Here is a 27,807-nt window from a genome sequence, read left to right as displayed (position 1 = left end):
TGTTCGAAGAGCTTGTTCTAATGATGTGCTTGCTTTTTGTCCTGACTGCTTCGTCTCTGAGAACCTTTCATAAAGTCTCATTATATTTTTAATTTCTCTTTGTTTTTCTCTTTCCTCCTCCTCTCTTCTTACAATAGCTTCTTCAGGCACACCACACATCGGTACTGGCTTCAGAATCAAGGGGGGACTGATGTTGGAAACATACGCTTCTGTGTGAAAAAACAGCAATCAGATTCTTCAAAGCAGGTCACTTTCCCTTGTTTCCCCAGTCATAACCTCACATTTTCCCTATAGCTATCAGCTCTTAAAGTGTCCACACTGAATCACATTCAGTTGCATTCAGTTAGTATATACATCCATTATAGAAAGAAGATGGCACTGGTTTACATCCAGTCCATCTTGCAGGAATATTTGCCTGTTTTAAGTCCATATTTTCCCTCTTTCCAGTCCACTTCAACATGAGGAAGGGGTACTCTATCTTGGATATGGGTAAAAGAGGAAGGTGTCCCTTGAGTGGCTACACATTGCCTGCGTCAGCGTGTCTGTGAGATACTGCTTTCTTGTCTGGATCCCTAGCTGTCAGTTCAGACCAAAATGATTGAAATAAACTCAAGAGTTGTCTGTGCCTTTTGGCTACTATCAGTCCATTCGACTAGTATCTGACATGTCCCATCTCTGTCAGGGACCTCTATGTTGCTCCAGCATGGCAGTATAATCTGTGGTCTTGTAATTGTTTTTTTTTTTAACTGCTTTACCCTTCTTCAGCCTGTGCTCCCTCATCTCATGTAAGCAGACAAAGTGAATCAGCAGATAGCTGACAAATGTCCTCTCTTTCATTTCTTTCCTAGGCTGTAGACTTTTAGGCTGTAGTTGTTTCATCATGGAAAACAAAACACAGATGTCTTCACGCAGCTCTAAAAGTAATCTCAAGACAGGTACATAACTCAGAGGAATCCCCCACTTTGTTTTTAGCAGAAGTCTCTGTTCAAACTGAATCCTTCCTCATTACCCTGCAAGTGTGGGGAATTCACACTGGTCTTGATAGGAGGGAAGCGGGACTTCTATGCTCCAGTACATCTCCCATTTCCTAAAAACAGAAGGATTTCCCTCTGTGCATCTTTCCTGTGTCTTGCCTCTGTTTAGACTAGACCTTATCCAGGCTTACCCCTTCTGCTGCGCTTCTCCTCCCCTTGACTGCTTTTAAACGGACAGTTGTGATTCATTGCAGTGTCCTGACTGATGCTTTAAGAGTGCAGCTGGCAGTTTAATGTTAACTGAGTGAGTCACCAGGCAGGCAGCAACTCTACTTCAGCTGTGGTGATGATGTTGTTTTCAAACTTTCACCAACTGATGAATCATTAAAAGTAATAATAAGGGGGGGGTGTTGGGGCCACGTGTCCCTTGGAAACCCTCAGGACATGCTCGTTATAATGGTTTAGCAAGGAGTCCAAGGCTGATGAGTTGTTTGGGGGGAGAGGGGAAGGCAGAGAACAGTAATGATGAGAGGGGTTGAAGATAGTTGTAGGAAATGTTAATTATGCAACTTGTTCACATTGGCTTCCTCCTCTCATTGAAAACAAAGCTCATTTTGAAGGTATTTGTAAAAGTTGCTCTTCAGGAATCAAACTCTTTTATGTCTCAGTAATGGGTAACATGCCAGAAATGTGAAACCTAAGTGGAGTAAACGAAGAGCTCATTTGTGCAGAGTTGTTTTAATCCCAATTAGAGCTGAAAATAAGAATTTGCATCACTGTGGTGCCAGGTTAGGGCCAGTGCACAGCTTTGCTTTGTGGAGCTAATGCAGATTCTGCAGAGGACAAGGGAGGTCTTTCCACGGACTCTAATAACCTTTGGACCAAATCTGTTACTGATTTTTTATCACTCCTCAAGAGCCACAGACTGGCCCACAGACAGACAAATAATGCGCTTCATGGGAGAGCTTTGCAACTTAAGAGCCTTGTTCTGCAGTTACCAGTATGTGTCTCCACATTTACACGTGTGACTGAGCAAAGCTATGAGCAAAGCCTGGAACATGCAAGTGTTTGCACAGATGTTAAATTCTGAGAAAAGATGACAGCAAGGGGGAGGTATACAATAAAAATAAGATGATACGAGAAGTGCAGCTAGCAAATTCTTACTTTAAAAGCAAACAGCATTTATCTGTTTAGTTCATATTGCTAAGGGATTTCACTGTATTTGCTGTTTGAAGAAGCAAAGGATTACAGCATAGAAACTGTCTCTTTTCTGGTTTGATCCTTCACCCAAACCCCAGAGTCAAAAAGCCTTTAAGATCTAGGTACATCTGACAGATGTTTAACTTCAGAAGTTGTGCTTATGTGTGTTTCATAGTCACAAAACCGTCAAATCGCCAATGGCAAGCAGTCTCCCAAGGATCGCCTCTGTATGAGGAAAGAATGCTGTACCTGGACAGCGATACGTGTCTGCAACACTGCAGAAGGCAGGGAGAAATTAGAGATTGGTGAAGTTTTGTGTAGATACTGATAGAGCTGTTATAGTTTCCTTCTGACAGACGTGCTGCCCCTGAGGTGGGGACATCTAGCCCGGGCCTCATCAGCTCTTGATCTGCTGTATACTGTTGCACAGAGTGTGAAGTATTAAACAAACCTGATTTTGCTGGGCTGAAAACTGGTAGATGAGGATTTGGTTCAAGGCAGGATCAGCTGCTATGCATTCGGGGTAGCAGCGTTCATCAGAGGGAAGAGCGCATGGCCAGCAGCGGCTACCACCGCTCAGTTTTAATCCGAAAGTCTCTTGGTAGGGGCTGTGTGCTTCAGCAATTGGGTAATTTACTCTAGGCCATTTGTGTGAAGTGGGTCGCTGGTGGATACTGAAAGGAACGAGAGTTGCCGTGTGGATCAGCCAGGGAAAATGTTCTGTGCAGAGAAGCACCATGGAAACAGTCTTGGAGAGCTGTGGTAGCTGAGCTGGGGTTGTTGGCAGACAGGAGCAGGAAGAAGGGTGACACAGGCAGGTGTTTTCCAGGTCTGCCAAGGGAACTGCTTGGTGCACGTGTAAGAGCTTGTCCCCAAGTAACTGTGAAGTTTTGGCAACGCTGATTGTTTAACCTGGAGCTACATCTATGAACTTTCTACCAGTTACTGAGTTTCTGTTTGTAAAGGCTGTCATTAGTGCATTTCTCCTCATTTTGTTTGTGCGTAAAAGTCCCATGTGGTTTTATTTTCTCTGGTGCCCTTCATACAGCTGCACCAGTTTTACGGACCCAAGCAGCTTTTGAGAACAGTGGAGGGAATAAAGGTTAGATTCCTCCAGGCTGTATCTTGCCCTCCTTGCTATTCCTAGTAATCTACCTCGCTTCCTTGTCGTTGTCCCCTGCCGGAGGTTACTGCTTTGTCAGATCTGTGGACAGATCTGTTCTTCTGCTTCCCAGCTGGGTGCAAGTGCTGGGAAATGTTCTAACCTTCCTGAAAAGCTGAATCTAGTGATTAGTGTTATTCTTTCCTAAGCTGCACTGCAGCGGTATCCTCAAGTCTTTTCAGTGAACCATGTTTAGCATAATCAAAAATAACCATGCAGGCGCGGGAACCCCGGGGTCAAAGAGAACTGCAGGTAGCCCTGATTAGACAAATGCCTGTGGAAGGATTAACAGCATCCTGCTTCTGCCTCCTAGGATCCCTGTCGGGGCTGTCGCTTTCCTGGCTACGTGGTGGTCGTGGTCCTGTCTCTTGCCTGCAGGCTTCAGGGACCGTGCGATTCAGTGATGCATTCTCAAAGGCAAGCCTGAGGACTGAAGTATGATGTTAGAAATTAATATGCAATATGGGGACTTTCCAGGATATAAAGATGTTTTCTATGTAGCTGGCTCTGTATGAATATGAGTTTTTCGGATGAAACTTGAAAAAACACCTCCATCTGCTATGGTTGATTATAAGCACAGGACTGCAGTTTCTCATGATTCTGATCATATATTTTCCATTTTTATGGTGCCTCTCCCCCCCGCCCTTTATCCCCAGGCACCTCGGTAGCAGGTTTGGTGGTTCCTCTGACTGCTATAGACATGGGAAATGTGACGCAGCCTGTGTGCTCCGTCCAGTTGTGTTTCAGATCCCAATCTCTTTGAGGTTCTAGGATTTTAAACCCGTGTCATTGACTGAAGCTCATGACCTTTGGTTCAAGTTTCAGTTTCCAAACTATCCTGCTTTCTGTCCGATGATGTGTCAGGCCAGCATCAGGATCAGCACGTGTGCTGCTTTGAACGGAAATCTGTGACTTGTCCTCCTTTGAACTGGCTACTGGCGCGCAGAACTGAAGGGGACCTTTCCCGTTGGGTCCCACCCCTGCCCGAGAGTCCTCCCCGGGTGCATTCCTCTCGCTTTCCGGAGACCTCCTGATGGAGTCACGAACTTCTGTTGAAAGTGATTGAAATGGGTTGGTATTAGTCTGAGCTCTCCCAGGATCTGCTTACGTTGTGCTTCTTCCAGTCAGGCAAGTGCATTTTCAGCAGCTCCAAACTGAGGCAAATTAAAAAAAAAAAATGCAGGCATGATAATGACATGTGGTAAATCTGATTTACTATAAAACAGTGTCAGCTCAGGCTTGCATTTTGGGAGGTGGGTGGGTGGGGGGGGGGAGCCATCCAAGACCAATAGAAATAATTTTTTACAAACGTTATAATAGTGATACTTTTTTTAAAAAAACAGATGACTAGCCCTTGACAAAACTTGTCGGCTCTCTAAATATTGGAGCACTGAGAATTTAAAATAGAGTTGATGAATAAATTAAAGACCTGCATAAAATCAACTGTGATCTTCTCTCAGTATGGCCAGTGAAAGCTGGCACACCCTTTCCTTTTTAATAAGTGATTGATTTATTGATAATACAGTGCGTCTGGGATTTGCTAAAGAGTGTAGATTTTACAGGCTGCAACCTCTTATCTTGAACCAGCCGTTCATCGTTGCGCATTAACAGCTGTAGCACATGGGGAGTTTCGCGGTAGCCCCATATTCAGAGAAGTGTGAGAACCAGTATTTTGGGCTTCTTGCACTTCCTTGCTTCTCTCCCTTCCCTGCCCTTGCTTTCTTGTAGTGATATTAGCAGGATCCCTGTCTTGCAGGAACTGTGATGCGTTTTTGCTGTTGCCCATATTTGCCCACTTAGGAAAAAACAGGATAAAAAAAGTGATTTACTTTGGACATTTAATGGTGATGGTCTTGTGTAGTACCATCAGGGTTCCCTGAGGTTTAAAAAGCATCATTTGTTAGCAGGAAATGGTATCTGAAATGGCAGGCTTTAGAGAAATCTTTTTTTCCCTTGTAAAATGAAAACTGCTCGTTTAAAAGGGCATCATATACAGAAGCAGAAAAAATGCTGAAGAAATTTGAAGTCTACAGAATGTTCCCAGCTGCCTCCTCTGAGAATTTATTCAGCACTTGTTAGTTAGAAAACCCCTGTCATTGGGAGAGGTCTGCCAGTTGTCATGTATATGAAATACTGCAAATTATCTTCAAAGTTACAAATTGCTTGATTTGATGTTGTGTGTTGATCAGCCCAGGAGCATCTAATATCTAACAAGTAAAACTTGCTGAGATGGTCATTTATTTTTCTCCAGGGTAACGGCAAAACTAACTTCTGTAGCTCAGGAAGTGCTCTGGGTCAGGGAGAGGGGAAACAATCATTTTTAAAAAGAACATTCAAGAAAGTGTCTTGATATTAAGAAAGATGTGATTGAAAAAATACTCACTTGGCTTTAAAAACCCACCATTCTAGCATACACACTGATGTAGCGTAACATGCTGACATGCTGTAACCACTCCGAGTGTATGAGAAGGGATATGAATAACTCCGTGCACTCAATAACTGCATTAATTGCAAAATTCAGTGAATCTAGTGTTTAGACATGTGAATAGGGAATCAGACTTGCAGTTTTTGTTTTGCAGTCTCCCGCTGGTGCGGTGCATGAGGTAAGTACCTCACGTAACGACAGCTGCTTTTTAAAACAGTAGAAACCTTGAACAAAGCACAACAAACACGTCTGTATTTGCAAACCATAGCATGAACACTACAAGCCCACACAGAAGTATTTTAATTTCATATAAATTATTGTTTATACAGTTCTAAGGGTATTTGTGTATGTGTGTGCAAACAGTAATCAGATCCAGTTAAGCTCACCTACAGGAAAGCTGCTTAGCAAGCATACAGCACAAAGATTCTCTGGTGAGATTTTTTGTTGCTCTTCAGTGATTTGTATCTATCTATGTTGCACAAGATTATGGAATTCAGAAGGTTTGGGCTGTATGGATTAATCAACCTTTCTTCTTCTGTGTGAGGCTAGCCTGCCTCAAACTATTTTTTACTCGGATCAGTCTCAGACAATTAAAGGTCCCTTTGAGCTGCGTGACAAGGTTGCTCTGAGTTTCGTCCAGATGCATGTTTTTATTGTATCATACTAGCAGATTTAAAAAGAGAATATCTCTGTGCAAATCACCCTTCCACTTCAGTAGCAAAACAGATTTATATATTTTGCTGACCATGGGCATGCAAGAAGCTTTTGCATTGAAAAATATGCTGTGATGTTGTATTAATTTTTATTTATCTTTGGATGGTTTTATGTTTTTCACTCTATTACATTATGTTTGCACAACCAGTAAGGACACCAAGAGTTGACTATTGATGTTTATTGAATCATTCATAGGAAATGAACACTTCTGGGAATCTGACCACGGAAAGGAAAAGCATTCATTTGAGAGGGGATAGATCAGAAATCTTTATCAGAGGAAAAGGATGTTTGCTTGTTGCAATTTTAAATACCTAAGAAGACAACAGCATGATTTCAGATAGAATGACTGAAATGTGCATGCACCAGGATGGGTGTATAGTAGGGAGCGTATGCCGTTGGGTTCCCAACTGGTGGTTTAGTTGTTCTGGGATGCATTAACCCTTTGTGCTCTGCAGCCTCCTAAGTGAAATGTGTTTTTGTGGCAGTTCCAGCTCAAAGTATGAAACCAAACGTGATCTCTTCAGGTTGGACAGAGTCCCTGTATCTGTTTAGTACTAGTTATCTGGACAGACTGTAGTGCACAGGGGTAGGTGTCTCGTTAATGTATCGTTTGGAAGTGAAAACCTGTTGAGTTTCATTTTGAAATCACTGGCATACGTTGTTCGTTTTTCTCCCTACTATTCATTGACTAATTTCACTGACATAAGGGGAAACCAGATAATTATCCTGCTTTAGTAGCATCTGCACAAATATTAAAGAGTCTGTTTTAGTCCTTTGGGAACAGAACCTTGGACACACATAGCGGGATCATCTCGAGGTCTGGTCCGAAAGTAACTGAGCACTCCTAACTTCCCAAAGCAGGGAAGAAGACCCTCAGCACTTGCCTGGCCCATTCAGATGGGACCTTCAGTTCCTTTCCTTTAAGCGTGTGACAAAGCCATTAACTTCAGTGGGAACACTCATACTTAAAGACAGGTGCAGCAGGTCAGGAGTGGGGAGCTGAAAGGGGGTGAATGGAATTTTTTAGTGCTCTGGCAGTTCACTTCACATGTGCTCAATTACTTTCTCATTCCTCTGCTTCACTCTCCCATGCTAATCTCCCTCCTGGGTGCTGATGTTTTTCTTCTACCCTGCCTTTGCTGACATTTTCTACTAAATCAAGCAATAAGCTGCCTTCGTTACAGCTGAAGGACTCCTGAAAGTCGCAGGGGGCTGCATAATCTGGGCTTCTAGAATCCCAGTACCTTTTCCCAGGGTGCTGGCGTTTCTGCGCATGCTGGTCCCTTAGGTCTCGCTCATCATTCCAGCCTCCGCTGCCAGGATGCTGAAGCTTGTATGTCAGATACCTTTTGCCTGGATGCTGTCTCTTGGATAACTCATTCAAGTAGGTTAGCGGTGCACTAGGAATGTCAGCATGCTGGTCCCACAGTGACCTTCTGCCAGGATGCTGTCGCTTTTTCAGCTCCAGGTAACTGTCAAGGTTGTCTTCTTCCTCTCTTTTCCCTGGATGCTGTCTCTTCTGAATGTCTCCATAAGACAATTCTTCCTCATCCTCTCTCTTCCCAGGATGTTGTCTCTTTTCCAGGTCACTTAGGTACCTCTTTCCAGGGTGTTGTCTTTTGGAAAGCCATTCTGGCAGAGGGGCGTTGGATTCTGTCCAAGGAAAAGAGTAATGTTAATGAACCCACATAATCCTCACTAAGGAAGCTGAAATGTGAATTTGTGGAGTTCTGTGGTGCAGGATCATGTTCTTTTGCTCATCACACCCATTTAATTGCACAACAACTGTGTGGTCTTGAATGTGGTCACTCTGGATATGGAAACAGCTGTGGTAGCCGTTCAGGTGCATTTACAGTAAGGATGGATTGATACATTAGGAACCAGCAGCAAACAAAATGGGAAGAAATCCAATGACAAAGCCTAATGTGGTCAAGCTGACCAACTCTCAGCATTCATGTGGAGGAGGAGGAAGGCTACTTCTACGGGGACTTTGGGGCCAGTTGTGCTTTCTACTCTGAAACTGAGGCTCCAAGGCTCCTGGCAGGCCCCTTTGCACGGCTTCTTACGATCGCCCAGTCTGGCTTGCCTCCACGGCTGTGACGGCGGGAGGAGAGCATGTGCAGGCAGCCAGGAGGGCCTGACACCAGAGCAGCCCCAGCGTTCCCAGCCGTGGCCAAGGCCACCCCTACCAGGGCGCAGGATCCCGTGGGGTGAGGTAGTGGGGCAGTGGGAGCGCTCCCGCCCCCAGTTAACAGTAGGGACAGGGTCCAGGGCTAGAGAATGTCTTCCCTGTGTCCTCTTACAGCTTCCCTAGGGAAGCGCTTTGCAGACAGGCAGGTTTTCTGTGATAGGCTTCTACCTTCTTTCTATGCAGCAGCTGCTCGGTGATGCCACAGCAGTCCCCAAGCTGGGAGGTCTTAGAGAAGAAAGTCCCTTTTGAGAATTATCTGTGATTGCATTACAGCAGACCTCGCACCTTTCCCCTTCCCTCAGTTAGAATAATAAATATATACACTAGAACCTGGGAACTAACTGCGCTGGATCTAATGATCCTCAGCCAAGTACTATTGCCAGCACCATCAGAGGGATGTCCCCAGTGTTATATGTACCTTTGTTGATCTTTTCTTCCTCAGACTTTTTGAGGACAGACTGAAGGATGAGGCTTCCTGCCTGCTGCAGGTTGTCATCCAAGGGGCTTCTTTCCGTGCTGTCGCTTCCCCCTGGAAGGGGCTGCCCCCGGGTGAGGCAGGCCCCACGTAAGGTGAGGCAGAGCAGCAGCAGTGGCAGCTGGACGCAGGGCATAGTGGTGCCGGGGCTGCTGCAGCTTCCCTGGGAGAGAGAAGGACGGTGGAGGCAGGTGGAGAAAACAAACCCAGTAATAACAGCAGTATTGCCAGATACTGAAAAAGCAACGCGGCGCTGCCTGTAGAGATCAAGCTCCCTTAGGAAAGTCCCTCCTGATTTCTGTCACAGTCCTCTCAGTTTATTTCATGTTCTTCGAAGAATCTGTAAATCCTTCCTAACTGAAACCAAGGACTTGTTCATTTTTCTGGTAGAATAATATGAACATTGTAAACACCTAACTTCATGACGTACATATAATTCTGAGAGCCAGTTATTTTGGTTTGCCTTTTACCAGAGGCAGAAATAATTTCCCTCTTGAACTCTGTGTAACCATTGCAGCACATGAGGTGCAAACACACATATACCTTTACAAACCATCTTCACCAGGTGATTCTGTTTGTTAAGGGTTCATATTAAAACTGTATCGGGATTTGCAACACTTTTGTTCCACCTTCAGTTAAAACCCAACTTTAATAAGCCATTAATTTTTAATTAGATGTGTATGCCAATTTAAAGTAGTTCTGTCTGTGTCTCTGTGTGTGTATGTATGTATTTGTCTGTATAATAAGACAGCTATGCTCTGTTGGTCAGGAAGCTTTCCTGCATTGGGAAAGCACCTCAAATTTCTTTTCAGAGACAAATAGTAATAACCATACCCTCTTTTACCATTTACCCAGGTAAAAAGTGGTTTTCAATTTCTTCTGGCTAGCGGTGGAATTTCTAAGTTACTTATCACTGATTTATTTTCCAGTAAGTGGAGTTTACTTCAGCAGAATGGAATACATCTTTAATATTAGTATAACAGTCATTTAGCTTAATTAGATCTCCAACATGTAAAAGAAATGTATGCTGTTATGAAGTTCTACCAATTTTTAAAATAGAGAATGAGTTTATTACCTCTCTTATTGGCAGGTTTCTGTCACCTCTGATAAAGTCCTTGGAAAACAGCCCTAAGAATATCACGCAGGCTATTCGGCTCAGAGCAATCTTTAGAAAAAAAGTTAGAGTAGTCAGCCAAAAAAGAAATGATTTGGTAAATTACCTGGTTTGTAGTTTCAGGTTTTTGCTTGATGCTTCTGCCGAGAGATTGTTCAGTCCTTTAAAGCTGTTTGCACATCTGAGCTTAAAAGTTGCCTTTCTTTGCTACAGACAAACGCAGTATCCAACAGAACCGTTGCTAAGTTCTCTTCGGATGGCTTCTGTCTCTGTACTTATACTGCGCTGCCTCTGGATCCTTCATGCAAATGGCTGTGAGGTAATTTGGGTGATGTGTTGCTTTGTGTGTGGCTTTTTTTTTCTATTGATGTCAGAGATCTGAGTTTTGAATGCACTTTAAAACTCTGGTAGTTATTTGCTGACCTCCTTGTATTCACGCTAGACTCCCAGAGACTGCTGTTTTTCCATTCTCTAAAGAGATTATGTTGAATTTTATGTAACACACAGCATAGAGAAAAGGAGGGTTTTTCTGCTTAAAGTAAGAAGCTCATGCATCTTCTGTTAAGCAAGCACTGTGGAGTAAAGGCAAAGGGATAGGTAATTTATCAAGCCAAAGGAGAAAAACAATGCCAAAAATTGCAATGGATTATATTTAAACAGATTTAGACCCTGGGTTCTCTTTCTGAATGATACTAGACAATTTTTGGTTTACAGTTCCATGTTTTCTTGGCATAGACTGCCATGAAAAATGTGCTGGAATACAGGGTGTGTAGCGTTAGATATTAAAAAGTTAGGTTGTTGCTATGAGCCTTGTAACTGGAAATAAGACTCCTTCTTTCTACCTGTCCATCTATTTAAGATATTCTTCCACACAGTGCTACTCGAAACAGATCACGCAGGGGGTACGGATAGAGGGCTAGTGATTCTTTGATAAGCTTAGTGATCCTGATGACAGTATAGAGGACTAAAACCCGAATAAGGATTGCTCACAGTAATGAAGTGATGCGGGATTCAGCTTATTTCTTTTATTGTTACTACATGGAGGATTTCAACCGAGTGAAGTCAACATTTTTCTGCTTTCCCTCTTACTAGCACATTGTCACAAACACAGACTCACCTGTGTGTGTCCTTCTCATCACTGCCATCAAAGTGTTCAAGTTAAAATTTGTCTTCAGCACTAAGTAGTGACAGATCAACCTGTCAGCATGGCTTGATAACACTTTCCTTGATGCAACGCTGGCGTGTACCTGCTCTCTTTGGTGCTGTGTCGCAGCCTGAGCCAGAAGGCATTTTGGAGATGCACTTAAAAGCATTGCACTTACAAGTGGGTCATTTGTGCTATGGGCCATGTGGATCCTCGTGTGGCCTACAAGATTGCATCTGCTGCTACTCAGTTGTAAATTGGCTCTTCTGCTGCCTTGGGGAGCAAATCCATGCAGGGCATTTTCTATGGTGCATAGAAAAGGAGTGAAAATCTCCAGTGTGATGTTTCCTTTGCTTGGCCCTGGTTTTGTAGCTCAGTTGTGCTATTTCAGCTAGTTTTGGGCGATCAGTGCTGGGCTTGGGTGAAGAGGGGCAGCGTTTTGCATCTGAATAGATGGTGGAAATTAAAAAGGGGTGAAGTCAGTTGTTGTCTATCAAAGTGATTTACTACCAGTTAGAATTTAACAGAAAATGGTCATCTTACAGAGCTTTCTTTTCTTTTTGCACCCCTATTCAACTTTATATGATGAATCAGAAAATCCACTGAAAAAATCCTGTTTTCAGTACTTTAGGAAAGAAAATCTGGCTTCTTTGGGGTGACTTCAGTGGAATCCAGCCTCTCCTCAGTGTTCTTCCTTGAGAGGGTGGTCATCTCTTGAATTTTATCTTAATGCTGCATAAAAGTTTATCGTAAATCATAGAAGTAAATTATGTAATTTATATATAAATTTTATATATTTTGATATTCATTACCCTGATACCACTTGAGACTAGTCATGAACATCAGTGCTCTTATTCCAGATTTGCACTGAGGGTAGAGATTAGGGCTTACTGCATTTGTAACTTTTTATATATATATATATATATATGTATATGTATGTATGTATATGTATATATATAAAATGGAATATATTTTCCTTTTTGTTGGGATTTCTGAGGGACTTTGAGACATCATGTAGCCTATGTGCAAACACATGTATGGCTTAATAAAGACGCTGTCTTTGCCAGTCCTTAGCAGGCAACAGGACTAAAGATCTGCAAGGATCAACAGACGTCTTGCTACAGCTGGCCAGTAAAGAATGAATGGGCAGCCAATAACAGTCCCTCATCCAAAGCAAGGATCCTTGTAAAGATAGTTCCTGTCTTTAGATGTTTTTCGTTTTAAGGAATACATTACAGCTTTTCAGGAATCTAAAGAATGCTGGAAAGTGTTTTAAGTCTTTTCACTAGTATCAGAGTTGCTTGTTTAACAGAGAAGTAGGTGTCTGTGGCTTGGCCCTGATTTTGCCCTAACAAAAGGCCTAATCCAAAATCCACTGAAATCAGTCAGATTTTTCTTTTGATTTAATTGGGGTTAGCCATAGAACTTGTCTCTCTCTGATTTGAAATCATCTGCATGTTGATTTGAAAATAATAATACCAAAAAAATTCTCACTCTTTGAAGCATGGCTCTTGAGAAAGATGAGAAAGAGAAAGCAGCTGAAACCCTTTCACATACACAAAATCATATAAGCCAATTAATATCAAATTCTTAGCTTTTTCTTGAGTTAAAAATAGCCTCCCCTATGAATGTATTTTATCTTAGCATTGAGTGAATGAATCAGATTTCGGTTGCAGTGCAGCAGTTGACATACTGAATTTCTTGGCTGTCTAGAAATGATAGGATAGTTGAGACTTAGCTTTGGAACTTCACAAGACAGCAGCTTAGCAAATCTGCATTTGCCACATATCTTCTATATGAAAATCCTCCTGATATCTAATTATAAGCTGGAAGTAATTCTTAGCACGTAGTTCTCCCTCCGGTCTGAAATTAATCTGGACAGCATAGAAGTCCTGCATGTGCAGCTACTGCTTAGATACAGCAGGAGCTGCTCCCCCTGGAAGCCTCTTGCTGAGTCTCTTAAAGCACATGCTGCAATAAAGCACATGCTGCAATAAAGCACATGCCGCAGTAGTCCAACGCATGAGACGTTTAGGTCCTCTGCACACAGCACTCAGTCTGCCACCTAACCCTAGGTTACTCTCTTTGAAAGAATCTCCACCCATCATTAACCAAACTGTGGCCACTAAATTTCTCTGTACAAACTAACAGGGCTTGTTTGCCATTAAACTATTTCTTGAATCGCCAAATACTAATGTCACAGGTTTGTAAACTGCTGTTGTGCCAGTCACAGTGATCCCTATAGTGGATTGCATTCACTTCACACCAGCTGCCTAGCATTTCCTGGACGTGGTAACTACTTAAGATCTCTTGTGGTACCACACCAGCGTTTAAAAAGTGATTTTACTGGGCTATAAATTAAAGTGGGCATTGATGAAAGGGGAAGGGGATTTGCACTTTTAAACATGACTTTAGAAAATGTCTTTACAAGAACAGTGAAGTCATTAAGAATTCTGTTGCTGGCTCCCTGCAAGGCTTTCTTGATAAGCCGCTGAAGCCAAGCATGCTTTCTAAATTAAAAAAACATGGATGTTTTCATCATGTGTTTGAAGGCTCCAGTAATTCTGAATGGTTTCTTAATCTCACTTTGTTACAGTTTTTCCTTCAGTTCATCACATTTTCTCTATCGTTTTATCCTTTTATATCATATTCTTTTTAACATAAAAGATTTGGAGTGTATTAAGCATCGTGACTAGCATCTGTCACAGAGAGTTTATTCTTTCTGCCTCTTACCCAAGGCGAGAAGTGTGTGAAGTGAGTTGACGTGTTTTGGCGGGACTGCTTTTTAAACTATAGGTTACTATCTGTGTGAAGAGACAAGGTCAAATAAATTTATCTTGCCCATAGAGCACAAGGTGGGGTTTGTGCAGATCCTTATTTTCCAGGGGAGATTATCCACTAATCTTGGGGCAGCTTTTTAATGCCATTTTCAAGTTTTCTCACCTGCACAGACCATCAGGCAACCAGGAGCAATTGGGAAGTTCTAGACTCTCCAGGTCTGAGCGATCTTCTTAATGCTTATGTTCTGGGCTCCTCAACAGCCTTACTAGGAAGCTGATCTCAAACTCTGTTGTTTTGGGCTTTTTTTTTTTTTTTTTTTTTTGTACCTAAAATGTGTTTACAAAACTTTTCAGTTTTCAAAAAGCGTTTTCCAACAGAAACTTGTTTCAATGGTACATCCCCAGTCAGCTCTTGCACATGGGATATTCTTATTAAACTGTCAGCTGCAGCCTTCTAAGTCACAAGCAGAAGCAAAGATTTGCAAGACAGGCAATACCTTCACTCCCGTGACCTGTGGTCAGTTGTACTGATTGTTTGACTTACCAGTATCTCCTTCCCAGGCACAGCTGGTGTCACTCTCTGGTTAAAATGTTGTCCAGCTTTCAGCTGTTCAATGTAGAATGCACATTTTATCAGAGACACATGAGGTGACCTGATTACTGCATTTATTTCCTTGCACATCAAGAAGATAACAAGAGGGTGTGTTCTGTCATGCTGGCAAAAGCATAAGAAGGACCAGTATGTGGAAGCTGAAGTTAAAAAATGTAGTTGAATTCACATTCCCAGCTATGAGGGTGATTAAACAGCCAGGTAACTTTTCATGTATAGCCTTGATGTTGCTTGGAGGTTTAGAAATGAGATTCATTTTCTTTTGGCAGGAGAAATGTTTTCATAAGACATTTGAGGAAAAATGTTTAGGCTGAGGTAAATGTTTTCCTCTGAAAATGCAAGGATCTTGGTGGCAGTGGACAGAGCTTCTGCTCAAACAGCCAGGATCATCAGGGATCTCACCAATCATTTCTCTGTCATTGCAGGGGTACCGAGATCGATGTTTCCTCAGCCTGTAGCAGATCTGAGCTCTAGGGACAGAAACACGTTAGTCTAACCAAAATTTTTGGACCTGATTTAAAGTATCTGGTTGAAACTTAATGACCCATGATTGGATTAAATTTAGCTAATGATCCTTTCTGGCCAAGGACTCTCTGAAGTAGAAAATGCCCAGCAATAAAGAGCTATGTTCTAAGACTGCAATGTAGTCTTATTCATAATACCTGTGCTTAGAAAGAGCAATATTACAGAGAATATTGAAATGGGTCCAGAGAGTGTCTTCTGCCTGCATATCTGGCTATAGCAGCAACTTGATTTCAGATTCGCAAATGAGGAGCCGGGCATCTCCAAAGAAGCCGTTCTTTTTGTCCGGGCAGGACCTCGGGCACCCAGTCAGAACAGGAGCAGTAGCTCCGAACTGGCTTCTGAACGTTCCAGATGAGCTCGTAGTTACTGGTGCAGATGTGTTACATAGCACAAAAATGCATCCCTCATTCCAGTATGTAGGGGCTAGGAATTCTCTTTTTCTTAGGAATACCCTCTGTGGCAGAATAAACACCCTCTGTGCCAGCCCGATGCTAGGACAGACGTCCTACGGTGTTCAGGGATTCCTTTTCCCCAGGAGACAACTCAAGGAGAAGGCTTTCTGGATGTTTTGGATACAAAAATCAGACTCAGTTGAATTCTGCAGGGTGAAATTTGAACCAGAATACAAGCCGGTGTTTGCATTTTATAATCTTAATTTCATAAAAGAAGCTCCCTTATCCATTGATTGAAACTGCATGTCAAAATTATTCAGGGAAGCACATGAAGAGAGGTCAGCTTGTTTTTATGGTTAAATTTATTATTAAAATTTGCTTCTTGACATCTTTTGAGCTGAGGACTCCCTTTAGAGAACACAGGTTTTGAAAAGGATGTGATCCCACATTTCAAGTCCACCCCCATGCAGACCTTCTCAGTAGGTGCAAAGTTAAATCTATAGTGCAAGGCCCAGGACTTCCAGCCAAGCACCTCCCCCTTGGCTCTAACCTTTTAGGTGATTTGTGTCATTTCTGAGTAGTTTAGGAGGCATAGTGAATTTAGCAGAGCTCTAATGCTCTAATACTGTTGTTCAAAGGAAAAAAGTTAAATACCTCAAAGAGTCCCTTGTTTCATGAACAAATGTCACAACTGGAAAACAGTCCCTTTTTAATATGCTATCTTTGTTTTTAGTGTTTTCTGTTGCTTTTTTGGCCAAATTTGTTCTGTTTCATTTTCCCTGCAGGTGATTTTTCTATTTAAAAGATTTCTGGAGGTTTATTTTATAAGTGCTAATGTCCTTTCTTCCCACTCACTGCAGAATTACTCATGATCTCTTTGATCGTGGGTAGGAGGGAGAGTTTCTTTTCTCAAACTCCAGAGCCATTTTCAAACCCGGGCTTTGCTCTCTGCCGTCCCACTGACAACCCAGACATCTGTGTCTGGGGCAAGAGTTGCACACAGATGCCCAGGTGCCACATTTCACACCTAAATACACCATTTCAGCAACGCGGAGATCCTCAAACCCCTTGTCCAATTGCTATCTGTTATCACAGCTACTTCAAGTCTCTTGAACTTCTGTATCCACTCTGTTGATGAAGTCCCTAATTTTTCTACTTACAAGTGCATTCAAAGGGGCACCAGCTTCTGAAGGGGCTTCTATATGGAGAAAACCAGAGACGGACAACTCGTTCAGAAAACCCAGTGTTAGATCCTAACATGCTAGCTGTGAGGGCTGAGGTTTGTGCCTCATCTCTCTCCAGATTGTTCGTTGCTCAGACTGTTTGGCTCAGCTCGCTTCCTCTGTGTGTGCAGGACCCTGGGTCCCCAACTTGTGCTGTGCACTTGCCCCGCTCAGTGTCAGTGTCCCTAACAGGCTTTAAACGTAGGTCTAGCACTTGGCACACAGTGGACTGTAGGTCCATGGAAAGATCTTGAAGGCGAATAATGAGAAAATCTGCTGCTACCTCAGCTCTGATCGCTACTTGAAAGAATATAAATCTAAATCCTCGTGTTTTGTGCTGTCAATCAACTATGACAGCCTAGAGTTAGGCAGAAAGTTCTCCTTGGCAGATTATTGCAAAATGTCTATTTTGGGCATTTTTACATCTTCCCTGGGACATCTTGCTCTGGTCACTATCAGAGATAGATTACTGAAGCAAGTTGGTCTTCTTTAGTATATCCATCCCTTTGGTGATCATGAAATGTAGAAGTTGCTATGGAAACTGCTCTTCTTTTATTGAACTACAGGATAAAAAAATATTGTTGCGTGAAATTAATGTGGAGCTTGCTGGTGTATTTATTACCAGTTTTACTGAGAGGTGCTGAATGTGTAAGTAGTTTGTCCTAGTTCACATAGCCATAGTGGCAAAGTCAGGAAAAGAGTCCGCTCACTTGCTCCAATCACTTAGAGAGCTTTCCCTTATTAAAACAGCATTGGTGGTTTAGATTTTTTTTCACAAGAGGCACATCTTTCTCATTTAAAAGGTTGCCTGCATGACATTACTTATGTGTGTAAATTGGAGAGAAATATCTCCACTGGTTATTTAAAGCACCCCATTAACTTGTATTAAGCGTACATTGTCACCAGGACTGTGGTTTCTAACTTCCCTTCTCTAAACAATTATATCCTCTCGTGTCTACTGAATTGCAGCTCTTGCAGTGACTGCAAGCCTGTGCTGTTTTGTCTGAATCTCCTCTTGTTAACAGCGTTGTAAATTAGGAATAACTTGATTGCTTGCAGAAATGAGAGGCAAATCAGCTCTTTTGTTTTCTCAGAAGAATCTGAAAGCACAACTTCTTTGTATCACTCCTCCCAGTTATTCTTTGAATGGAACTAATCGGGGAGAAAATGAAGGAGAGGGGTATCGGTAGTGGGCGGGCAGCTCTCCCTCTTCCTGTGTGGTTGTTTCTAAAACACAGCTTCTTATGCTTCGGAATATGGAAATGGTTTGTCCTGCAGGAGATCTGTAAGGATACTGTACTTTTGGGACAGACAGGTATAATTCCTGCTTCTCTTCGTCTTGATTTGTGTAACATCAGAATGCCAGGGTGGGTATAGCCACGGTTTCATATGGTCCCTTTTATTAGACCAAATAGTGGAGCTGGATGAGGCAGCCCAGCTTTCAGGAATACAGACCTTCCTTAGAGCTGAGGAAAGGCTTTTGCGTCTGAAGGTTTGTCTCCTTTCTTAGGACTGAAAAAGGGCTTATGATCCCCCAAATTGTCTGCTTTTTCCGACCACAGTAGTCACTATAATAGAAGGTATTACCTCTAACTTACAAATCTTGTATTAAGTATTAGTCATTTCTGGAGACAGGGTTCCAAACCAGGTATATCAATCTAGTCCTCAAAATTCATTTGCTAAATTAATGAGCCTAAGCAAATACTCAGTGGATTTAATGACATCTGAACTAAGTTTTAGAAATGCAGCCCAGGGTCGTCACAGCCAGCACTAACACAACTGAAGTTCTTTGTGGCAGACGTGCCCAGCTAGACAAGCCTCGCAGTGGTCAGCAGGAGAGCGTGTCACACCCCAGCTGCCTTTGCTGCAGACTGATCGAAAAAGAGAGTCAGGAACAATAACATTTTCATTTTCCACCTAAGTGTTGACACCTTTCCTTCTGAAGAAATCGGTCTCTGTTACGAACCTTGTAGAGTTCTTGGTCTCCCCACTCTTCAGGAGGGGCCAAACTAATGCCTTTCATTGCTGAACTCACAGGTTTTCCATTCATCTTCAGTAGCCGAGAGTTAAAGTCTAGGAGAGGAAATGAAGGCAACTCCTCTTCCATGGCCTTTCAGCGTTGAGCCCTGGCCTTGGTGCTGCTGCTCTTCTCAGTTCAAACGTGGGTGGTGGGAAGTGTTTGTTTCTGATGAGAGCTGTGAGGCCTTTTTTGGAGTGGCTGCTAGCTAAAGCTGGGCAGCTGAACTGGCCCAGAGGATCAGGTGAAATCCTTGCAAGCTCTGATGGCTAATGCTGAACGTCACTTGAAGTATGACTTGAGAATGGTGAGGAGCAAAAGTAAAGATCCTGCTTTGAAGCCTCTGGCACTTTCAGTTGCCACCCTCTTCTTCCAGAATCCCAGAAGTGGCAGAACCTTCTTCTCTAACTGTAAGCCCAAGATTTTTGTACTTTTGCAAACACTGGCGTGTTGATGCTTAATCTCTTGAATTCCTTGAAACTAATAGGAACTCCTTTAAGGAAACTTCATATTGGGAGAGATTAGGTATTCTGTCTTAAATAATGAACAGGCTGAGTACTGACTGAGATGAAGACATTAATTTCCATGCAGGGAAGCTCTTAATAGAATTACTGAGTAAATTCCACGTGGAATACACACAAGTCCCCTCACCTATTTAAATCCACAAAGGCCAGGAAGGCTATTATATTAGAGGGAAGGGGGTGTATCCCACATAGCATTAAAACGGTTGCTAAAAGGAGTATAAATAACATGCTGCTTATATCCGCTAAATCATTTTATGGTTTAATGAGGAAGCAAAACCAAAGCATTATGATGTTAATCCTACATATCATTTTACTGACAGACTTCTCAATGCTAAACAGCATATTATGGAGTCAGAACTTGACAGGCTTAATTGTATACTTAAGAGTCAGTCTAACTCACAGTTTGTTCCTTCTGGGATAGTGGCAGTTTGTAATTAAAGATCTCAATGGATTCACTGTAATGTTTCTTTATTTTGTAATTATCTCCGCAGTGTTTATGCAGGGTAATTTCTACAGCTTTCCAGTCAAATGGGAACCCTATTATTTAGGAAGAAAGTGGTCAGCTTCGGAAGAATGTCGCTGTGTCTTGTGTCTTATTCCAGCCACAGAATAAATAGTGTCACCTAATGAAAACAAGCAAGACAGAGCCCTATGGCAGCAAGTACCAAAACCAACAGCTGCCCAGCCTATTGTTTTGTCGCAGTTGCTAATGACAGCACTCAAGAGATCCTCGTTCAGTTCCAAGCAGGGAATTAGTGATTGGACAAAACAAACTTGCCAGAATATTGCCTCTAAGCTGGAGCTGAAGTTGTGATGTAGGAAGAAGAGGTTCAAGGGGATTTGATTTGGTATAATAGAAATGGTGGACATCCAGGTTGCTAATTCTGATTCACTTTGTCTAGCAACTTGTAAGGTCATTTGGAGGTTTCAAAGTAAGAGCTTACTATTTCCCATAAAAGAGTAACATGCTAGTTTGTTTCTTTTATGCTATTCCTTTATACTTGCTGCTAACACATCCTCATTATGTTAGAGGAACCATATTTGGGCATGAAAGGGAGCAAATTTGGGAGCTAGAGAAGAGAAAATAAGAGATTTCGTGTTCGGCATAAAGTATTTGAAAGTGCTGGTTTGGATTTAAAATCTCCCATCCTCAGCTTGCACCTACTTCTTCTTCTTTCAAATTCAACACAGAGCACATTTGAAAATCCCACCTGCCAGTTTCTGCGTGGTCAGATGTCAAAGATGCAAGGCTCAGAAGTTCCTGAAGATTTGACATATGTAATGTGTTCCCGTGATCAGGGATCAGATACCACAGTGAGAGCCCAAATAAGAAAAACACTGAGTAAAAGCAGCATGAAAAGTTGCAGAACTGGCCCTGCATAGCTGACTGCAGAACATCTTTCTCTTGAAATGCAGAGGTTTCTATAACAGCTTTTAAAATTTTATTTCTTGTTGCTGCTTTCAGTTGCTGTAAACAACAGCCATTAATTTGTATAGATTATTCAGTAAAGTGACCTCAAGTCTTGCTTTAAGGATGCAGTGCAAATGTGATTGACCCTCAAGCTGTCTGCGTTGATCTCATAAGAAAGGGAATTGGAGCCAGTGACAGGCCCACATGAGCAAGTCAGCTGCATGTGTACCTTAAAATACATAGCTCCCAGGAGCAGCTATTCTTAAGGGAGGTGCAACCTGAAATCAGAGGTAGAGAGGAGTTTTGAACAGGAAGCTGGTGCTACTAACAAAGTTAATTTCAGGTATCAGTCATGTCGGCTGAGCTGGCTGTACTGGGTAATGGTTCGTATAAGCACTGCCCCCTTCACCTCTATTGTTTCTGTGTGCTTGTGTGTACGTGGATGTATTACATGTATGTATGTTACTAATGGACTGTTTCTGACTTTTTTCAAATAGCTTTATTGTTTTAAGTAGTTACTAAGTTATTTGGTCTGCTCATTTTCTAATGGCTTTATTTTGCTCAGCATTTGTTACTCTTCCTGCAGTAAGACTGTTCCTTTTCTCTTTCAGATTACTGGCTGTTAACGGAATCCTGCAATGTAGCAGCACTGAAGATCAGAATCCCATTATGGTAATTACTATACAGAAGTAGAACTGAGATTGTAGATCCCAAGAGAGTTACAATGGTATGTTGTAGGTGTATGAAATGACTGAGCAAGTGAGAGGATGAAGTAATCAAGTCATCTGAGTTGGTCATAAGTATGATATTTCAAGGGTTTTGATAGTTGTAGATCATCATCAGCTAATCAAAGCTAGGTATAGTTGGTTTGTAAGCTTTCCTAAAGTGTGTCAAAAGGATTTGGAAGAAGGAAGACTGTCATTTTATTGATTATAGCAAGGAATTCTTCCCACTCATAAGGACAGTCATATGAGACAGTTGGTCACTTGGCATTACCAGCAGGATGAAGACATCTGGGTTTTTTTTGTCCTCTGATTCCAGCATGGAGCATTTGTGGGAGATTCTTAGATAGTCAGTGACACAGTTTCCAGTGTCTGTTACTGTCTGTTAGCTCCACTGTGTCTGCAAAGCCTGCAAGCAAAAAGAATAGTTAGGGCCTTTTCTGTTCTGTCAGTTGGACTCATCACTAATGGCATCAGTGAAACTGGAGGCTGTTATTTAAAATCCAAGCCTTTAATGTGCCAAGACTGTGAATTAGTGGCCAGGAAACAGTTGAGAAAAGCTACAGCTTTTACCTGGATAACCACAGAAGCCACCAGAGATCTAACACAGTGCTGAGATTTGCATGTTCCAAGTGCCTATTTAAGGATTGGTCAGAGCACAATAGGTCATTGAGTCCCTTCTTTGGAGGGCTGAGTGAATTTTCTGGTTAATATGAGGGAAGTTCATAGAGTACTTAATTTAGAAGTGTTCCCCTATCAGTCATTCCTAGTCGTTTGAATGAAGCTTGAAGCATATCAGAGAGGCTTGGGGACTTAAAAAACAAAACAAAACAAAACAACAGCAAGAAAAAAACCCACCCAGACTTATAAACCGATTGTTCAAGGAAGATGATTTTCATGTTATACTACTGGTTATGTAACAACAAAGACCTTTGTGCAATTTGTATCTTTATAATAACTTTCCAAGTCATTGTAATAACAACAAACTTCTCCACAGGTGCTTAATGGGTTTGTTTACAAGTAAACAGCATGAAGTGAGAAGTAGTGGGTATTCAGCTGCCATTTTGGGACAGAGATTATAATTAAAGCCCTTCTATAGACCAAATATTGGGCATCATGCTTTATGGGACAATAAAGGTGCATATGTGACCAGTGAGGTATGCTGCTGAGACCAGGAATAGTACTGGCTTTTAGAAATGACTCCTTTGACCTACTTGTGGCTTTCTTTTCACATCTGCCCGGCTGGAACACTCTGTGCATCCCAAGAGAAGGTGAGTGAACCTATAGCACTAGAGTAAAAATTCCTCAAGTCATTTTATCCCTACTTCTGCTTAGAAGTCTGTAAGAGACAAAGTCTATCTCTTTCTCAGCCCTTCTGAGGCCCCTGTCTCCCAGGCCTTTTGGGCTGAGCCCAGACATGGACAAAGATGCACTTAAAAGCAGTTAGAGGATGGCTTGTACATGCAAACTGCTGCGGCTGATACAGTTTTATAAAGCACCAAGCCGGGAGGCCACATGGTCATTTGGTTAGAATGGAGTTTGGGAATTGGGACAGATGTATTCTATTTCTGTCTCTCCCACTGAATTGCTCTGTGACTCTTAGTGATGCATTAAGGCAGAAATCCAATTGTAGTTAAAGTCAGAGTCAGTCTTTCCATTGATCTTAACTGAAACTAGGTTAGGCCCTTAAATCCCTGAGTTTTGTGCTCTCTGTCCTCAAACCAGGAGATAGTGGTACTAGGCAGTGACTCTTGATGCTTGTGACAGGCTTTGAAACTCTCAGATGGTAACAAGAGAAGTCAAAATCATTGTTAATAGTTATTTTTTAGGAAGCAAGTAGAATTCACCAAGCCCAGTGGGCCTGGGATGCAAGTTTAATTCAAGAAAGTGGTAAAGAAAAAAGTTAAATTTGATGGCACTTCAGTGAAGCTTCGGTGTGACCATTTGTGATAGGAACACTTTTCTTGGCCCAGAAATAATGATGTGAGATCCTGTTAGATGAGCAGTTCCACAGGATCTTTTTCTACAGACCAATGATGACTTTTCTCCTCCTTCAGATACTAGTACTCATTTCCACCTTTTCTTATCTATAGCTGCTATCAGATTTGAAATGTTCTGTGTTGGCACCTAAAATCTAGTATGAGGGAACTCTAGAAATGCACTCCTGCAATGGCCAGAAATGGTCTTCGTATCCTTCAGTGTAAAGAGATGGCTGAATTTTATCAGTGCTTTTCATCTGGTGGTACCAGACCGTTCAGTGTTTGGAATGATTTCTAAGGGATCAGTAAAAAGGTCATTAATAAAAGCAACCCTTTTGTTAGTAATTAAAAGTTTGCTTTGTGATGATCTGTACCTCCACTAGAAAATGCTTATACAAGTGTAACTAGAATATGCAACTATAGAATGCAGCTAGAAGTCAAATTTCCTTGAGATCCTTTTTAGACCTATATTTCAATGCCTGCATGATTCAGAGGCCATGAGAGAAGATGCAGAGTTAAAACTTTCATAATTTTACATTTTTGTAGCTATTATTGAAAAATGTGACCCAACAGTTCTGCATTTTGAGAGAAAATGCCTCATCAGGAACAGGAGGCTGATGAACTGTTTCTCAAATACCTTTTGGAAGATCTCAGCAATAATCTGTGATTATTTCTGAGCCTCCCCTGCTCATGTTGAATAAGCAGAGCTCAAATCTTATTGCTTGGAGAAATTATGGAAATACCAAGGATTACCTGATAAACAGGTGGTGCCATTGATCATTAACTCCGCTTTATAGCCATAGTATCTTTTTGTCATTTGAATAACAAATGATCTCTGAGCCAATACCAGAGTAAATCTTATTGACCTTTTACAAGTGCTTGTGCTTCTATCAAAAAACAGTAACTTTATCTTTATTAGAATCACTTTCAGTTCTGTATGGGGCCAGATACTGAGCAAAATCATTCTATATGCGTGTATTTGCATAGGAAGAAAGAAGGCATGTAGCAGTTCTCTGTACTTGAAGGTAAATACCCCTGGTCAATACAGGCTGTAATGGTGAATTGAGAAACACTACTACACTGATATTAAGCTCGTGCTACTGACATCTGTAAGTGTGTCACGTAGATCAGCTGAAATGGGTTAAATTAAGTGGTTCATATCTCCAGCTGAAGTTTGCTTCTATCAGTGGTGGTTCAGCTGCTCTTTAACATGGTTCTGTGCCAAGAAGCTGGAGATTTCAGCCCATCCTACTTTCCTGGCTTCAATTACATAAGCCTTTGTCACCTCTTAGTTGGACAGGAGTAACTCTGATGTAGCTAAGCGTGAGATGTTTACAGAATTCTGCAGGATAAAGAGTTCTGTACGTCCTTCATCATTTCTGCCTACAAGCCCATCACCTCAGATTCATGGTCTGCCAGGTCTTCCAAATCGTGAAAAGATTGTCTGAGACTCCTGGGTAAAGACCAGTATAAGACCCTGTCTAGACTTAAGTGCAGAGAAGAACTTGCAGGGAGCTGCTTAAAGACATCTAGATTTCGCATTTCTGTCTCCTGTCTGTAGTGTGAGATAGGTGCCTGACTTAGAAAAAATTCTTTGCAGGAGTCCCAAGAAAGAATTAAATTTTCCACTTAGACTGCTGGACCCCTCACTGTTGATGTCAGACCATGAGGTTTTTGCCTTTCAGAAACAAAGCTTAACATCCATCTTTTGGGGGGCTGGAGCCACTTAATCCTATCAACTTCTGTTACCCTGGAGAGTAGATCTTAGCTTGGTCTTGCACAGGGAGTTCCGTACAGCATAGATCTGTACATCAGACTTCAGCAAACCGAGGGAGAAGAGGAGTCTTGCATTCGGCACTTTCTGAGCACTTGGACATGGCAGACGGCTTGGTATTTGCATAGTAGATACAAGGGGAATTCCAAAATACTGGTAAAGCTGGCTCTGAGCTAACAGTCCCTTTTCCTGTATAAAGAGGCCAGTTTCAGCAATCAAGCCAGGCATAATATGCTCATTCTGTAGCCGATGTAAGTTGCAAGGTTATTAAATCCTTTCTCCCTCTGGTAACTGCAGACCATTTAATTACAAGGTCAGTGACATGTAACGGTATAGAGCTTAGGGAGTTTATGAGATAAACAGTGTTTGATTACACAGTAAATCATGACTTATTTTGACTTTTGCTTCAGAATACTGGTTACACAGTGTTTATTGTTTGGACCTTCCTAGCGTAGTAATTTAGCTGTCTGCAGGACTACCTCAGTTCCAGTACCACTAAATTCTGGTGTTCAGTTCCGAAGTGCTTGACAGATTGACAGCGTAAGGAATAAAAGATATGAGTGACTATGAATTGACAGTTACATGGTGAAACTTTAGAAGGTTCATCTTTCTCCCTTAGACCAAAATGAAGTAGCAATGTTTGCTGAAGTACTCATCACCTTGGGCACTTTCGTCTTTTGAAGAGCTGACAAGGCATGTAGCAAAGGCAGCTTAAAGGTGCCGAGTCTGTCTGGGAACTGTCACCTCCCTTTGGGTGTGAGAGAGAAAGCAGAGTTGTATTATAACACATGAATCAAATTCAGTCCTTGAAGCAGTGTGGATCTAGAATAAGTCGGTGATTTCAGCAGAACTTAGCTGCTGTCCGGAAACCCAACTGAAAAAAATGAGCCTTTATAACACCAAATCGTAATATTCTACTCCTAGTGAAGTGCCCCTGACCGAGTACTTATAAATTGACTGAAATGAGCAGTGTTATATCATCATGCTTGACATCACTAGAGGTTGCTAAAGGTCTTTGCTTATTTAATATTTTTCTGCTTTGAAATGCATGTTAATTTCCTTGATCGTGTCCGTGCTTCAGAGATACTGAGATAAACCAATGACTCATGAAGTGACTGCCTACATCATTTTAAACAGTATTTTTGCTGCAGTATGAGGGAAAAAAGCAAATGAAGTTCATGTCTAGTGTCAAGAGAAAGTTTCTATATAATGCTGGTAGAAGAAATGACATGTTTTTGTGAAGCTTAGAAGATTCTGCAATAAGTCTGCTCACAAAGAAATCTCACTTAGGCAAGTTCAGTGGAGCCCACAGCAGCTTTTAGCTGCTTCAGGATTTACTAGCTGGTAAATCCTCTCTATTTAAAATTGACACCGGCAGTATTTATTAGCTTAGCAGAATCAAATTTCTGCCTGTCAAAGTTCACTAGACTTCAGGTTCAAGACCGAATCAGGGTTGACATTTAGGCAGTAATTTTGATGGAGTTATATCAGGGATGAATTTACTAAAAAAAAAAATTTAATGTAAGGGCTGAATGGCATGAGTGGGTAATGAATGTGGGGCAGGCTGGAAGTATAGTGTTTTTCTTAAAATGAATATAAAATAGTCTATTAAAAATTTCCGGTCCAGTCAGGAGCAGATTCCCAGTCTGATACCTGACACAGAGCTCCTCTATCCCTCTGGTGGGATTTCTTTCCAGGATTCAGCCTGTGTCACCGCTATGGAGGTTGACAGAGCTGACCGGGTGCTTCTCAGGGGTTACACTTGCCAGTGCTGTCAGCCTGCTTAGAGCCCAGCGAAGCCGATGGCTGCTGTATCCACTGAAGCTGAGGTTTTGGATCGAATTTGGCTTGTGTTCCCTATGACGGGGAGAACACAGGTTTTAGGAGTAAGAGACCAGATCTTCAGCTAGTGTAAATCCGTATTGTCTTGTATCATTTAATTTGCACCTGCTGAAAACCTCTCGTCCAGATGTGCTTTTTCCTCTTGGGGAGCTGTTTTCTATCTCCTCTAAGCAAGACAAGTTTACAAGCTTGTAATAGTGCTTTGAGCTGCATGGAAATGGATGTTCCAGCTCTCCCTGTGAATCTGCTAATAGTCAGCATCTGAAAGAGCAGTAAAATAAACTTCTTTGTAAGAGCTGTAGCAAAAGAGAGGTTGACTAATTACCTTTGGGGATGTACGAGAAATAAAATGCATGCTCTCCAGTGGAACATCCCAAGAGGCAGCTGTGGGCTTCCAAGTGCCAGCAAATTCCACCAAAGCCATGGCTCCCCCCTTCTCTGCGTATCTCCTCCTGCTTCCCTCTTGCCTCCCCTCTCCTTGTATTCTAGCTCTAAACTGAAACTTTGACAGCAAAAGACAATACTCATGAACGACACTGACCTGAGAGCCCAGCTTCCGATCACCCATCTGAGCTCCTTGGGATGAGCGTGTGAACGGGTGCCTGACCC

The 27,807-nt window shown here is 42.0% G+C and overlaps 1 protein-coding gene and 1 long non-coding RNA gene across 2 annotated transcripts in view; one reads left to right on the top strand and one right to left on the bottom strand.

Annotated features, from left to right (window-relative positions):
* LOC112982906 (uncharacterized) overlaps positions 1–27,807 on the top strand; it is a 66,336-nt gene that overhangs the window by 9,153 nt on the left and 29,376 nt on the right. The window contains exons 2-3 of the long non-coding RNA XR_010391318.1: positions 10,469–10,574; positions 21,493–21,553. This is a non-coding gene — a long non-coding RNA (uncharacterized LOC112982906). The remainder of the gene's footprint in view (positions 1–10,468; positions 10,575–21,492; positions 21,554–27,807) is intronic.
* TRH (thyrotropin releasing hormone) lies at positions 6,690–9,277 on the bottom strand. Its single transcript, XM_026099641.2, has 2 exons — positions 9,085–9,277; positions 6,690–8,128 (listed from the first exon to the last, which is right to left on the bottom strand). Exons 1-2 carry the CDS (start codon positions 9,275–9,277, stop codon positions 7,542–7,544), a joined length of 780 nt encoding a protein of 259 aa, XP_025955426.2. The 3' UTR covers positions 6,690–7,541.

Source organism: Dromaius novaehollandiae, chromosome 12, assembly GCF_036370855.1.
Source record: "Dromaius novaehollandiae isolate bDroNov1 chromosome 12, bDroNov1.hap1, whole genome shotgun sequence".
Taxonomy (NCBI): Eukaryota; Metazoa; Chordata; class Aves; order Casuariiformes; family Dromaiidae; genus Dromaius; species Dromaius novaehollandiae.
Note: the sequence above shows the minus strand (reverse complement) of the source record. Positions and strands in the feature narration are given on the sequence as shown.

Excerpts from the sequence above, each read along its gene's own strand:
- TRH (XM_026099641.2), bottom strand. The coding sequence starts at position 9,277 with ATGCCCTGCGTCCAGCTGCCACTGCTGCTGCTCTGCCTCACCTTACGT. Across the intron at positions 8,129-9,084 it reads GGAAGAAAAGATCAACAAAG|AATCCAACGCCCCTCTGCCA; the intron begins GTACATATAACA and ends TTCCTTGGACAG.